The sequence below is a fragment of the Sinohyriopsis cumingii genome, unplaced genomic scaffold (genome assembly GCF_028554795.1).
Source record: "Sinohyriopsis cumingii isolate HCF-2022 unplaced genomic scaffold, ASM2855479v2 utg000695l, whole genome shotgun sequence".
NCBI classification, from domain to species: Eukaryota; Metazoa; Mollusca; class Bivalvia; order Unionida; family Unionidae; genus Sinohyriopsis; species Sinohyriopsis cumingii.
The window spans coordinates 3,465,554-3,482,407 of record NW_028315924.1 but is presented as its reverse complement, the minus strand read 5'-3'; the positions used below and the strand labels follow the sequence as shown (position 1 = coordinate 3,482,407).

The 16,854-nt window shown below is 34.4% G+C and overlaps 1 protein-coding gene across 3 annotated transcripts in view; it reads right to left on the bottom strand.

The window, feature by feature from the left end:
* LOC149773302 (uncharacterized) overlaps positions 1-11,636 on the bottom strand; it is a 64,685-nt gene extending 53,049 nt beyond the window's left edge. The window contains exons 1-3 of one of the 3 annotated variants that reach the window (XM_089946530.1): positions 11,547-11,636; positions 7,729-7,900; positions 4,132-4,256 (exon numbers count right to left, since the gene is read on the bottom strand). In XM_089946530.1, the coding sequence (XP_089802656.1) occupies positions 4,132-4,256; positions 7,729-7,736 (133 nt within the window). In that variant the 5' untranslated portion in view covers positions 7,737-7,900; positions 11,547-11,636. Of the gene's footprint in view, positions 1-4,131; positions 4,257-7,728; positions 7,901-11,376; positions 11,407-11,546 lie in introns of those variants that run through there. The other 2 variants (XM_089946532.1, XM_089946531.1) reach the window with 2 other exon arrangements.
* Between the last annotated feature and the right edge of the window lie 5,218 nt (positions 11,637-16,854).

Genomic DNA, 16,854 nt, shown 5'->3' with positions numbered 1-16,854 from the left:
TATTTCCTTGGCCATGACCTAACATAATCACATATTCATGTTACACATGTTAGGTGTTATTTTATACACATTATATGTATTTTAACAGTGTTATATTTTCTCTTGTTATGTACCATATATTTATATTTATCTGGAAGTGTTTGCATTCCTACATTCATGTTTATATGCTTGAATGTTACCTATGGTTGGCACTACATAACCACTTTTGTGTTGAGGTGCTGTAAAATACTACTACATACCTCGAAATAGGGGGGTGAGGAAGTGTTGTGTCAGACACCATCAAACTATAATATATATATATATATATATATATATATATATATATATATATATATATATATATAAAGCTAAAGTTTCTTCCAAATATCTTACAATTTATATAAACTTTAATTGGCACCATAAAGCCACTGTTGTGCTGAAGTGACATACATAAATACATACACACATACATACACACACACACACACACCCATCTATCCATCCATCCATATAAACATAGATACATACACACACACATATAATACATACACACATACATATACACACACATACATACAAACACACACACATACACACACACACACATCCATCCATCCATACACACATGTACACACACACACACACACCCATCCATCCATCCATCCATCCATACATACACACATGTACACACACATACAAACACACCCACCCATCTATACATCCATCCATCCATATATACATAGATACATACACACACACATATAATACATACACACACAAACACACACACACATACATATACACACACATACATACATACATATACACACACATATACATACATACATACATACATACATACATACATACACACATACATACACACAGACACACATACATACATACATACACACAGACACACATACAGACATACATACATACATAATATCCCCAGACCATTAACTTGTTTTTTCTTGCTGTGACCTTGACCTTTGACCTGGGGATGTGACTGGAGTACAAAACACCATTTAATTATTGCATATACCTGGGCAAAGTTCGTCAAAATCTCTTGACTTGCAAAATTATTAGCCAAAAAAAAAAAAACATTGATGGATGGAGAGATGAATGGATGAACAATGCCATAATATAAATATGCCCAATTAAAATGTGTGTATGAAAAACACTTACAAAAATATGCAAATGTAAATTCTGCAATGGCTTTAACATGACCAGATGAGCACCACATCATTTAAGTGTTGGTTTTTTCTGCTCCATTAACAAAACTATCTAACTCTTCTGTCAAAATTAGAGTCTAATAAACTAATAATCTATTCACAAATTCATGAAACCATCAGTAAGTTGCATCAAAACATTTAAAAATCAGTAATTCAATTGATGACCTTCACCTCTGACTTCCAGAGAATAGTCCATCTACACCAGCTAAATGAGCACAAAGTGCATTTCCTTAGATACATGTTGTGATTTTTGGTTCTAAACAATTGCACATAATGACCTTTGACCTACAACAGAGTGCTATGACATTCACTTTTGACTTTCCAGGATATTGACTTTTCTCAGAAACACACATACCCAGAATCATGAATATAAGGATTGCTGTTTTACTTTACCCTTTTTAAAAAATACATGCATAATATATCTTATTTTCTTTCCTTCTATTAATACTGAATATATTTCATCAATTATGCATTCAACAGTGAGTTAAAATCTATCATTTTTTTAAATATAACTGGTATTTAGATAGGAAAATAAATTTTCTTTTTATTATATATTAAATTTGCTCTAGATTTGAAGCTTAGATCAAACTCACTTTTCAGCACAACACCGCCACCCACTTTTTGTACATTCACCTCAAGTTCATATGCTGATTGTATAAATATAACTGACTTAAGAGAGTGGTAGGACTGTATCAATATAATCTGTCCCATTAAATTACACTTTTGACACTACATGTATTTTACCCGTTCTGAAAACAAAGCAAGTCTGTTGCAGCAATGCACAACAAGGGGTGTCATAATGTTGAAAAGTAAGTGAAATTAACTTGGCAGATACGAATGGCATATAGTCGAATTTATCATCAAGGATTAATTGCCATGTCTGAAATGTAATGCAATTTTTATTTATTTGTTCTATCTCACAAAGTGCTTTTTCGTTTGCTAGGCAAACACAATCAAGCAATGTATGGCATGATGGAAAATTTTATATTTTCACATGTGAAATTATGAGCATATAATTTTAACATCTGAAAATACAGAATGAAAATATATTATTTATGAGTAACTTCATATTTTTATGAGCTTCTGTTTCCATTTATATTGATTAAATAGGATTAAGATACACTTATGATTAAAACATGAAAGTTCATTTAAATGAAGAAAGGAGAGCACTACAAAGAAAAGCAGTTACCTTCCTGAACACTGAACATGCAGCCATTTACTTACCAGGAAAATAAACAAAGTGAAATGATGAACCAGCAAGAGGTAATTCAAATATTTAAATATTATAATTTTGGTTTGGTGTTCTAAGGCACAGCAACACAAGTAGGTTATTTAGTGCCAACACAATAGGAGTAAAGTGCCTTGCCCAAGGACACACCATTGTAGCTGAACCAGGCTGGTCCGATGGTATGATTCTAATCCGTATTCTTTCAGTCCTTGAGTCCTGTATGCTAACCAATGAGACACTGCAGTTCCATTTTAAATTTATTTACAGTTGATCTAAGTCATTATTATGTTTTATTTAACACTGTTACTGACCTGAAGAAGAAAAAAACACATTTTATCCACTATATCTCCTTCAACTTTCATTTGATTGGTTTCATTGTAACTTTACCTTCATTCATATTAAGAATCGTAGGACCAAATACATCATTGCATGATACAGGCAAAAAATCCATTGTCCTCATTTTGTTATAGATTTTCACCTATATTTTGTTACAATGGTCCAGAGAATGAGCAAGTGGGAGAGTAAGTGAAAAAATGATGCATGATACAATGTGGTAAAACTTATATGCAGACTGACCAATTAACCAAATTAGAGAGAGATATGGTGTGATGGTTTGGGGGACTTGCCATATAGACACATTTTTATTGGCATGTCTGTTTCTCAGTGCATATTCCTGATACATAGCAGTGGTGCATTTTTCTGATAAATACCAGTACATATTTCTGATACATACCAGTGCATTTCCTGATACATACTGGTGCATATTCCTGATACATGCCAATGCATATTTCTGATACATGCCAGTGCATATTCCTGATACATACCAGTGCATTTTCCTGATACATACCAGTGCATTTTCCTGATAAATACCAGTGTATATTCCTACATACCAGTGCATATTCCTGATACATACCAGTGCATATTCCTGACACATACCAGTGCATATTCCTGATACATACCAGTGTATATTCCTACATACCAGTGCATTTTCCTGATACATACCAGTGCATATTCCTGACACATACCAGTGCATATTCCTGATACATATCAGTGTATATTCCTGATATATACCAGTGCATATTCCTGACACATACCAGTGTATATTCCTGATACATATCAGTGTATATTCCTAATACATACCAGTGCATATTCTTGATACATACCAATGCATTTTCCTGATACATACCAGTGCATATTCCTGACACATACCAGTGCATATTCCTAATACATACCAGTGTATATTCCTGATAAATACCAATGCATATTCCTGATACTTACCAATGTATATTCCTAATACATACCAGTGTATATTCCTAATACATACCAGTGTATATTCCTGATAAATACCAGTGCATATTCCTAATACATACCAATGCATATTCCTGATACATAGCAGTGCATATTCCTGACAGATACCAGTGCATATTCCTAATACATACCAATGCATATTCCTGATACATAGCAGTGCATATTCCTGACAGATACCAGTGCATATTCCTAATACATACCAGTGCATATTCCTGATACTTACCAGCGTTTATTCCTAATATATACCAATGCATATTCTGGATACATAGCAGTGTATATTCCTGATACATACCAGTGTATATTCCTGATACATACCAGTGTATATTCCTGATACATACCAGTGCATATTCCTACATACCAGTGCAAATTCCTTATACATACCAGTGCATATTCCTGACCAAAACAGTATGACAATAACTACTAAACTGAGATCTCCAAACTGCATTTTGCTTCTGGCAGGTACAACTACCATCTTTGGTGACTTCATTGACTTCACTGCAAAAAAACTGACAGGTAATAAAATCATTATTACTACAAGAAGCATTTATAAAAGAATTATGATTAGACAATGCATCTAAACCAACCTACATATCATGATTCAAGACATCATTATTTTTCATCTTACCAGCAAGCAACCTTAACCCTCAAAATGCCAGTGACATCAACACCATTCAGCTGAGGATTTTCTATGCCTATTTTATGCTGAAATTCATTACAAGAGAAAATGAAATACTCCCCTTAAATAGTGCTTTGTTACTGCTAATAATCAAGTGAAAATTTAATTTGTTGTTTTAGCGGACAGTCAAATATTTCAACTAATTCTCAGCTGAAAGTCCATGGAGTTGTCTCCGAGAAATTTCAGATCTTCATAGTCAGCCAAAGTTTGCATTGGAATCATTGCATTAGCATGTAAAAATACCCAACCAAAAAGATCTGTCATGGTCAGGCATGAAATCACCCAAAGACTGTAATCATCATTGGAATCACTGCATTAGCATGTAAAAATACCCAACCAAAAAGATCTGTCATGGTCTGGCATGAAATCACCCAAAGACTGTGATCATCATTGGAATCATTGCATTAGCATGTAAAAATACCCAACCAAAAAGATCTGTCATGGTCTGGCATGAAATCACCCAAAGACTGTGATCATCATTGGAATCATTGCATTAGCATGTAAAAATACCCAACCAAAAATATCTGTCATGGTCTGGCATGAAATCACCCAAAGAGTGTGATCATCATTGGAATCATTGCATTAGCATGTAAAAATACCCAACCAAAAAGATCTGTCATGGTCTGGCATGAAATCACCCAAAGACTGTGATCATCATTGGAATCACTACATTAGCATGTAAAAATACCCAGCCAAAATGGTCTGTCATGGTCTGGCATGAAATCACTCAAAGAATGGTATCATCATTGGCCTTGGTGTTGCTGCAATTGTGACAACAGCAACTATCATAGGTACACCAGGCAGATTTGCTGTTGTAACTTTATCTATAGTAACTGGTGTCACATACAAATAATTTCACTACTTTTACATTCATTAATATGTCATTTTTGGAATTTCTAATGTTAGCATAAAGTAGTCTCAGCATGAATGACAAGCTGGTAAGATTATTAGTGTGGTCAAGTTTGAAATTATCATGGTTGACATCGATAACCAGTGACAACCCTGCACACAGACAAGGAACCAGGGAATTAGTGAACGAAAACAGGTAACTGATTTACAGGTAGTAAAAATCAAGTCAACACCTTCAATTATGGATGCAACTTTTGGTTGGTATATACAAATTCACAGTAGCTGCATGAGGGGCTTGAGGTGTTGGTGGGGTTGATTTGCAGATTGTCCTTCTTACAAGGTGTCCACTTTTTTGGTTATTGTTATCTAGAGGGTGATTGCCCACGGTGTTGATGCCCAGATCGAGTAAATATTAAAATACAGTGTGAAACTTATAGAAGGAATAAACAGAGATCTGAGCAGATATATAGAACAGAATGATACGAGCCCCTGTACATGAAATACAACAATTTATTCAGATGCACTGAAATGGATTGTGCCATTCTTCTCTTGACGGGAGACTCCAGAACCATCATATTTCTTACTTTTTATGAAAGTGTAATTTCTTGTTGGTGTTTGTGTCACTGACCATATCACTGACATAGTCACTGTAATCATTCTGGCAGACTGTTTGATTAATGTTTGTTTGTGCCCATATCCAAGTCCTTTGTATGATTGGTATGTCTTGCTCTCATATGCCCTTCTATTCCTACTAGAGTGTCTATGTACCTGACAGTTACACATTGCATAAGTATAAATTTTGACCAATGCTCTTTACAATGATCGTGTGTTAAATAATATATGGACTAATACTTTACAGGGATCATGGTGGAATGGGACCAGATGGGCTATTTTTTTTAAAACCGTATTGGAGATGATATAAAAAATGGACTACATAAAAAAATCCTATTTTTCTCATCAGGAGAAAAGTGGACTTCTGCTTTAAAGCAGAGAACAATCATGTCTGTTAAAAATCTAAGGCTATTTAGTACAAATAAAAGCTGACATAGGTACCGATATAAGATAAAGTTGTTAATAGCCAGTATAACAAGTGAGGAAAACCTGGGAAATTCTTTTCTTTAAAAATACAAATCCATCCAAAATACAAAACCATATATTGACACAAGATGCTGATAGGTACCATTATAAAGTGAAGTTGCTTGTAATGCCAACATGTGCCTTGGAGAGAATGTTGGCACACCTCTATGCTTGTAATGCCAACATGTGCCTTGGAGAGAATGTTGGTACACCTCTATGCTTGTAATGCCAACATGTGCCTTGGAAAGAATGTTGGCACACCTCTATGCTTGTAATGCCAACATGTGCCTTGGAGAGAATGTTGGCACACCTCTATGCTTGTAATGCCAACATGTGCCTAGGAGAGAATGTTGGCACACCTCTATGCTTGTAATGCCAACATGTGCCTAGGAGAGAATGTTGGCACACCTCTATGCTTGTAATGCCAACATGTGCCTAGGAGAGAATGTTGGTACACCTCTATGCTTGTATTATGCCAACATGTGCCTAGGAGAGAATGTTGGCACACCTCTATGCTTGTAATGCCAACATGTGCCTAGGAGAGAATGTTGGCACACCTCTATGCTACTTTCATGTACAAGGTTATTATGGAAACTGCACTAAAGCAGACAGCTGATCAATATGGGTGATACCATGTGCTCAATAAATGAGCATGACCCAGTCCAAAGAACACTAAATTGAGCACTTATTAAAATAGGGGATATGAATGTTGCCAGAGCAAAGAATACCAGGTTCTAAAAATGTAATAAATGACTTATTAAAATACATTTAAAAAAAGTTATCAGCTCATTTCTTCTTTCGTCCAATCTATCTTTGAAGTCGAAAAAAGTTAAAATGACCAAGCAGAGCTAGCAGTCTTTTGCAAGAATGACACATAAGGTAAGACCAAGCCATATATTCTATAATCTAACTTGCACCCATCACTCATGCACGAAAAAAAGGGAATTATTTTACAAGTACTTAAGATATACAACTACCTTTTTGTTTTAAAAAATAACCAGAATAACAAGCAATGAAAACCTGAGAAATTCTTTCTTTTTCATTAAATCTAACCCAGGAAAGTAAGAAACTATACGGTCATTTATCAAATTGTTTGGTATAAGAGACATAGAGAGAGACATCTTGTCAGAAATTGGAGACAGTGAGAATGATAAAATAAATTTTAAAAAGATTACAAACTCTAATCATAAATTTTGAACATGACATCTCTTTCTCAAATTTCTACTGTGAAGGAACAACCTAGACACAGCTCCATCCCAAGCATGTGTCAGCAATTTTAACATTTCAGATCAACAGCCGGGGGGCGGGGTGTTCTCACAGGATTAAAAAGTGAATGTTCTGAAGGATCTAATGTCATGGGTCAAAAGAAGACTTACCACTGCATACAAAGGTCAGTCTGAATAAATGTATTAATTACATGTGAGCCATCGATAATCTGCAGGAGCCAAAAAGTGAAAATTCTAGCACAAACAGTGCCAAGCACTGCTGGTCTCTGCCTTCACTACTTGTTGATGTAGATTTAATGATCCAACTAGTTGCTGGTACAACCTGAAACAAATTGCAAATTCTTGAAGAAATAACAAACACTGGAACATAATAGATAAAAAGTTGAAAATTCTCTTTATTTTATTGTTTTCTGACATATCTGTTAATTGTAATAAATCTCAAAGTTGTTTGGTGAGATCTTTTATGATTATTCAAAACAGGTAACAATGTGTATGAAAAAACTGTCCACAAGTCCAAGAGATTTTCTTTCCAAGGACATTTATATACTGATTGATTGATAAGGCATTAATTTATAAATGAAACCGATTAAATTATCCTATCTACAATTCCTAGAAAGTGATCATTTTTTGATATTGTGAAAAAAACCATGTGCCATAAATATGCATAAGCAACAGTGTTTACACAGAAATATTGTAGTTTTGTCTTCTGTATGTATCACATGAAATAATCACAAGACAGGCGTACCAATTTATGACAGAATTTTAAGTATTCTTCATCTTCTTGTGATTATTTGCTTTATCTCGTTCTCTTTTTACAGAAGAGTGCTACTGCAAATTGATTAGTTGCAAGGTCTTCCATTATATTTAAAGTTGGATTGTGAGTTGCCAAAGTAAGGGGTAGGGGCAACTCCCCCAATGGGATACAGGTTTTCTTTTTAAGTAGCTGGGTGAAAAGTAAAAGTAGCCAGGTAAACCACCCAGATCCCAGTTGATATGAAAAGCCCTGCATTGCATCAGATACAATACTGTGTTGTTGTTGTTGTTGTTCAAGGGTTTAATGTCATTTTTCAGCACAAGATTGGCTATACATGGTGGCCAGTATAACTGGTGGAGGAAGAACCCTGGAAAACCCAGAGAAGAACCACCGACTCACGAGAAGCTACTGACAGGCTTTCCCACGTACCTGCGATAGCCGAGCCTTGGACTGAAACCCATGCAGACAGAGGTGAGATGGCAGTGATCCAGAATGATGAGCACTTTAGACCACTTGGCCACTCAGGGCCCCCAATACTGTGTATTTAGCAGACTATTTCTTTGTATGTACCGGAATAAAAATTTATCAGAGTAAAGCAACAAAAGTCAGTTACAGTGACTTTTTTATCAATCAAGAAACTGCTTTTCCATTTTCCATCTATCTGCACTTTAATCTCTTTAAACTGATAGATACATGTAGATAGATAGATAGATAGATAGATAGGTAGGTAGGTAGACAGATGGACAGACAGGCAGACAGACATGTATGTAGGTAGGTAGACAGACATACATATATATATTGTATGACAAATATTCTTTTCAAATAGAATGGCTCAGAAAAATAATAAAATTGATAGTCGCTGTCTGAGCAGTGCCTTTCAAAATAATAATTTATCTGGGGACATCCATACTGATTATATGAAAACACTTGCATGTCAGAAAATGCTGAGTAGCAATAAATTTAAGCAAAAGGTAAACAACACGAGAATACATTTTAAATTTAAACATGCATGGCTAAATGGTACAAGTGAATCACAGTAATTGGTTAAATACAGTTGATTTCAAACAATGTTTGTACTAAATATGTTGTAACAATCATTTTCTGATGTTTCACAAATGTGTTGTTTTGCATGTCTTAAATTTTAACATTCTGAGCAATAAAATAGGAATCTATTATTGTATAAGACCATGTTTTTATTCATACTCAAAAAATAAGCAGTGTAGTTAAACAATAATGATAGCTTATCAGCACTGGATGTTGTTTTCACAGACATCACGATAGTGTATACAAATACCCATAATGCAACATGTACACACCTTGCGCTGCCATTTTGATTCCCTAAGAACCTTTTTTCAACATCTTGTATATTCAAGATAAAAATCGGATTTCATTTTTGATAAGGACATTTACTTCATTGAAAGGTCACATATAATATACTTGAAATTAAGTGCTCCATAGCTTGAAAGGCAAATTAAAGCTGGAAGTTCCTTCACTTATATCAAAAGTGAAGTTGAACCACAATCTTGCATATTATTAACAAACATAAATGTAGACAATACTGTGATTTTAAAAATATTTTGATTGAAGTCCCCAAGATTGTCATCTTCAAAGAGTATTTCCAGATAATGATCTGCAGGATACAATATTAATTACGGAATAATTTCATAGCATGTGTATTATGACAGAACTTTTATGTACAAATACTTTTTGCAAAAACAAGTGATTGTGCCAGAGACAGCTGAGAAACCAGTTTTAATTAGTATGGTGAAATATTGCTTTTGTGCTGAAGATGATGGACAGAGGATGACAATGAATAAAAGCAAGAACTGTTCAAAGATACTGTTTCATCTTAAGTGCATTAAAATTAAATGTATGCCAAATGGAACATGATTTTGTGTTGAATGTCAAAACTGAGTATTCTTGAAAAGCTTTTAGAAATATGAAATTAATATTAACAATTGGCATTTTTTAAAATAACTAAATGATTAACTTCAGCCCCTGAAAATTTAAAATCATTACATGTTTCTCTTTGTTGGTGAATCCATTTGTTTATGCATCTATTTATTGATGGATTTATTTCTTTACAAAAAAAAAGGGAAAAGTCATGAATTCGACTTTGTGCCCAACATTATGCGATGCATTAGGCTATCCTTATGTACAAAAATGAGATGTAACTTCAGCAATATCTGGGAAGAACAACGTTTTTAGGTGCTGGTTTGCATGGCTTGGGAATCAAAAGGGTGGACAAGGACATGCAAATGTTAGATGACATCATGTGACAACAACAGTTTAAAAATAGTCATCCAACTACTAGCCACTAATTGCTTAAACTTTATTCACCCTGATATCCTGCTTAAAAAGTTCACATGTTTATGATAACATATTTAATAAATGGTCTATAAAATGAATTGAAATTAATGGCAATATAAGTATAACAAGTAATAGCAGCAGAATTTGTTTTTTAACCTTTGTTCCGGTATTAACGTGGAATGAATTGCCCACTGAACTTAGACACAAAGACACAGTCATCCCATTCAAAAGTGCTCTAAAAACTCACCTATTTTGACTGCAAGAACAAACTTAAAGACCTAATAATATTTCCTACCTTAAATATTCTCAGCATTTTTTTTTTTTTTTTTACGTTTTCTAATTTCATGGTGTTTGTTTTTGTAATCATATCATTATATATGTTTTTAATCTTATATGTGTTGTCTAAAGTTGTAAAGCGCTTAGAGCTTTTAAAGATTATGCGCTATACAAAGTCCTGATTATTATTATTATTATTGTTATTATTATTATTATTATTATTATGTATTTTTTTTGTTCCGGTATTTTAATTTATTCCGGCTTCTTTTCAGTTTGCTCTCGTATATAGTCTGACCCTTATTGAATGATTACTCGTTGAATAGATGGACTGATTTTATACAATACAACGATAAATAAAATTTATAGCAGACAACAAACAAAACCGGATGCGATAATTTCCTACAAATCTGAGTTAAGTTCGGAAAAATCCTATTCCCGCGTGTAAAGTTTACAAATACCAGCAAATGAATCGGGAAGTGAAATTAACCGTATCGCAACAAATTTTGCTAAAGAAATATTTGTCTGAAGAGAAAGACCAATTTCAGGAAATGACGTGCGAACATGAGCTTAAAGTTTCATTGCTGTTTGAGTTTATATAACTTTAACTGAGAAAATTATTCCAATATACCACTGAAAACACGCAATATCCACTTCGACACAAAACTTAATATTTTACATAAACGTAGAATGGTCTCCAAACATGTTATTAAAATCCAACGGGCCTCGGTAAATCTAGCCTGGTATCCTCAACATCATATGATATATTTTACAACTGATTTGACGTTGGTTTTGTTAAACAGAGTGCCAGGCTGTACTCTGCTAGCCTGGTTCCTGTCCTGCACACACACACACACACACACACATCTCTATCTCTCTCTCTCTCTCTCTCTCTCTCTCTCTCGTCCGTTAGAAATATCTTACAGCAAGGGAATTCCATAAAAATATACAGTGTCTTAGGTCAAAAGTGAAATTAGGACTTTGTAAATAATTATTCTTTCCTATCTTAAGATAAGTCTGTGTAATCATTTTTCGCCGTGTTCGGTTATAATTTGAGAAGAAATTTATTTAAATTATTCACTGGAATATTACAAAGTGCTCATTCACTTTTTAGATCAATACATTACTTCGGGATTATTGATGACTCATTTAAAGACATTCTGGATTATGTCATTGTGGCACACCGATACATTCAAGATTTTTGGAATTAATTTGGAATATTTTATACTTTTGGACTTGTGATAGGACATTTACGTTTATTTGGAATTTAATTCAGAATAATGTAAGGGTCTTTTAAATTTTCACTTTGTAACTTAGAATAAAATAATATTTGTATTGATATTGCTAACTGTGTGAAGTGTGTTATTACAATAATGCAAGTCGTCAGATTCCGTGTGAGTGATGAAGACAAGGATGTGTTTCAGAACAGAGAGTGATACGTTTTCTTTCTATTAAGTTATTTTGTACAATTTTGCCATGCTGGTTTCAATTTTCGCAACAATTTTCACTTATCACGTCAGGTATTTTCGCTATAAAGTAAATCAGATATAATCATTGTTTTTTTTGTGTTAAAGTCTTCAGTGTTAGCAATATAAAAAAGTAGCTATCATCCGCGTGGTGTTTAGGTCCACGCCATATAACGAGTATTGCATACTTCAATGAATTCTTTCTGCATTTATTCCACTTTCTCAAAGTCTCAGTACAAGTTCGACAAACGTTTTGTGGAGCTCATGACTTATCTTGATCTTTATTCCAAAATATGCACGATACATTTTTTTTGGCAATAGCCGTGAACTTCTGTGCTATTTGTTTTTGTTTTTTCTCTTCAAATTTTGTTCTCCTTTATTGCATTTTGTTAGAAGAGATGTAAATGAAAATTCCTTATTGTTCGGCGCAATAAAAATGAAATCAAAGTCCCATCCAATAATAACCTCCTTCATTGTCGCTATTTGCATTTTGAATTTCCTTTCAGTTTCATTAAATGTTATCGTCCTTTATTATCCTATTGTTTTTTCTCATTCATTTCAAATTCATATATTTCGCAACTTCTCCTATTTGCCTACCTTTAATACATTAATTTATTGTTCATTCATTTGTGATAGAAAAGAAAGAGAAGCCACAAGCTTTGTAAAATTCAACAAATAATATACGATTTCCATAAAATACAAAGTGAAAAGTTAAATAAAGGAACTTACGATATTGCGAATTGATACCCAACAATCATAGAACTACGGACACAAATCATAATGATTAAAGTTCTGAATAAACTATGGTGGAAAATCAAAATTAAATCCAACATTGAAAGTGTTGATGTGTCTGTGGTAGCAAGTGTAGTGGTGATGTGCTAACAGTCTTTTGTTGGATAACAAAAATATAATTCCAGGTATGAATTCATAATAAATCCCAAGAATAATTTTTATGAGCACCCTGAATTTCCGGAGAAAAACCACTTAAAATAATTTGAAGAAATAAATTCTAGCCCAAATGAACCTCTGGTCACAACAATATTAAATTTTAGTTCTGTTAAATCTTAAAGCACGAATTAATAACTTTTTCAGTAACAAGATTATGTAATTCTCTACTTGACATCATGTCACAATTAGCATTTCTAAAAATCACTATTACCTAATGGAAAATAACCTCAAAGAAATTTCTTCATGTTTACAAGATAAAATGTTAATTATAATTAGAAAGTTTGTTACGAAAATTATAATATATGTTAGTCGGGCGTTGTATAAATAGATATAAATACCACATACGCTGGTCGTGGGGTTTATTAACCAACAGGAAATATACGAGATAGACCTAAAACAAAACAGAACTAATACTTAATATACAATACTAGAAACAAGACAAATACGATACACAACCCGTAATCCGGTATTTCCATATATCAATTTAATAACACATAAACGATAATCTACCAGACACGAAGCCTCTAAATCTACAAACGTTATAACACCCTCGAATTATGACTAGCACTATAGGCCTTTGCAAAAACAGAATGAGTAAGGCGTTGTTCGTATGGACACGCGAGAACAAGTTCTAAGGACTTTTATTAGTTAGTATGGGATCGACATTAGCGCCCCATTCATGCGCTTCGTGAACTGTGATCGATCGCTCACTCACTATTTCACGACAAACACATACTTGGCTCACATATACCCAAAAGCCTACAACCAGACCCAAATAAACATGTTTACTTCTTTTAATAATGATCCTAATATTAAACCAAAACATGTTAGCTATGTATTATTTGTTTACAGAATAATACAAAAGTCAATATTTCAGGTCAGGTAGAAACTAAACTTCATTTTGTACATACATTGATCATGGGGGGTGGGGCAGAATTTGCATGTGCTGTAAAATTGCTGTAGCCTATATACGAAAATTAACAAGCCCGTCAAGTTCCCCCCCCCCCCACCCCGAAAAAAAAATGAAATGTCGCCCCATGCTATTACTATCTTTCTAATCTGTTATTCAGCCTGAGGAAGCGCGTTGATATTTGCATGAATCAAGTTTTGCCCCCCTCCCCCGAAAAAAAGTTGAAATGACGTCCCTGCCTATGATGTGCTGAAAACGGCGTTAAACCCACACAACTTTGTGAATTATTACGTGCAAATTTGACTCCGGAACTAGTGCAAAACAGAATTGATACAATATTACCAAAACGGATATAGAGGATTTCATTTCTGGTCGATATATAGGTGAGTCTATAAACATTATGTAACGAGGAAAACCCGTGGGATTTAATTTTCGATATAATGTGATATACAGAAGAGAAGAATATCCTTGGTCTTCTTATTCTTGTCGACTTTGAAATAAAGGCTTTCAAATTGGTTTCATGGAATTTATAATTAAAATGTTTTTCAGTTTTTAAAGTTTAGTCCAATGGTTAAAATTGTATTTAAATATTTTACAAGAATATCAATTAGGTATCACCGTGAACAGTAAAATTTCACAATGGTTTCTTACTAAAAGTGGTTGCAGGCAAGGTGATCACTTCTCGCCAAATATTTTCATTTTGTGTGTGTCGAGATTCTATGACAAATGATCAGGTTAAGGCCCAAGATCAAAGGCATAGTAATTCTTAATATAACACATGCAGCAGCAGGGAGGGCGAGCAGACCTTGACATTTCGACGGACCAAAAACAACACCAAAAAAACACCATCAGGAGAAAGATTTTATTTACCGAATAGATTCTTCCTGTGATAGTTACATCGTTATTGATCCGCAAATCATTTATCAACACCTGCTCGAAGATCCTGCTGCGTGTTAATCATGTTCATGATTTTTTTTTGTTTTTATTGGTTATTCTCGTCGACAGACCATACTGTGACGCCCTCCCTGCTGCTGTCGTCTTTAAATGAATTTTATAGGATTATTCTGTCAAAATAAAGTAAAATAGAATAAAATATTGTATTAATTTTTCAATTTCAATAAACAAAATGAAAATAAAATAACATGGATGTTGGAGAATCACTTAGCGCGAAAATAGCACGAGAACGACTAAAAGCAATAGAGGAATATCTGCCTGTGCAAAAGGAAGTAAAAAAGAAAATACAAGCGATTAAAAGAGCAAAGGAAGGATTCGCTGAGACGACACAAGAATTATTCCAACCAGTAACCAGAGCAACCGAAATGGCGTTCATGGGTGATATAAAAGACCCTGAGGCAGCGAAAGAAGCGGCAAAGGAGGGAATACTACCTTTGTTGAAAAGAACTGAGAAACTAACTGTAACGAAAGCCCCCCACGCTGGCAAATTTAAGGATGACGAGGTAACAAGAATAAGAGCAATAGCGAATCTTGATGATCTTGCTGAATTCGCATACAGATCATTTGACAATCGAAAAAACATGTTGAAACCCGAATACGCTAATATTGCCCCTGGTCGTGATAAATGGTATAAAATACTATACTATGTGTATCGTAACATCAACAGGATTGATAATGAATACGTCAGTTACATCAATAAAACAAAGATAGCATCAACAGCTCGAAGACTTCAACCTGCGAGACCTCAACCTGTGACACCTCAACCTGTGACACCTCAACCTGTGGCACCTCAACCTGTGACACCTCAACCTGTGGCACCTCAACCTGTGGCACCTCAACCTGTGACACCTCAACCTGTGGCACCTCAACCTGTGGCAACTCAACCTGTGGCACCTCAACCTGTGACACCTCAACCTGTGCAACCACGTAAACCTAAACCGCATGATCTATTTACCGAAGAAACTCTTCAAGATATCAAAGACCCAAACAAATTAATCGATATAGCTAGGGATTACGATAATCGAGAAAAATACGTAAATTCCAAATTTGCCACATTTAAATTTACGGAAGAAAAATGGCCATTATTGTTATATAGCGCATCCAAGAGATCTACATCGGTAAAACCGAACGATCCAGATTATGCAAAATTCATTGATGCGGTATCTCAACCTGTGCAACAACAAGTTGATATTCCGATTGATGAATCAACAATGCAGGGGATAAATCCCCAAAAAATTTTCTATGCTGCTGCTTTGAAGGATATTGCCGATCCAACCAAAATAAATCGTATTGCTGCATTCGGATATGACGAAAAAGATGGATACATGCAAAAAAAATATCAAGATAAAATCACCGAGGCTGATTGGATTCCTGTTGTATTTTTCGCTGGAAAAGATACCAAAGTCGATTTATCCAATGAAGAATATATCAAATTCAGAAAAGATGTATACAGATACAGACAACCCTCATCGGCACAACCTATACGACCACAATCACCAGAGGAGGAATTCCAGGATGTACCTGAGGAGACTGATGTGATAGGATCACTTCTCGGTACCCAGAAGACGGGTAAAGGATATACCATCTGTCCCGATAGCGTTGTTAATGATGTATCTCGACTAGAGGTTCTTGTTGGTGGAAAACGAGCCGGGAATAATTCA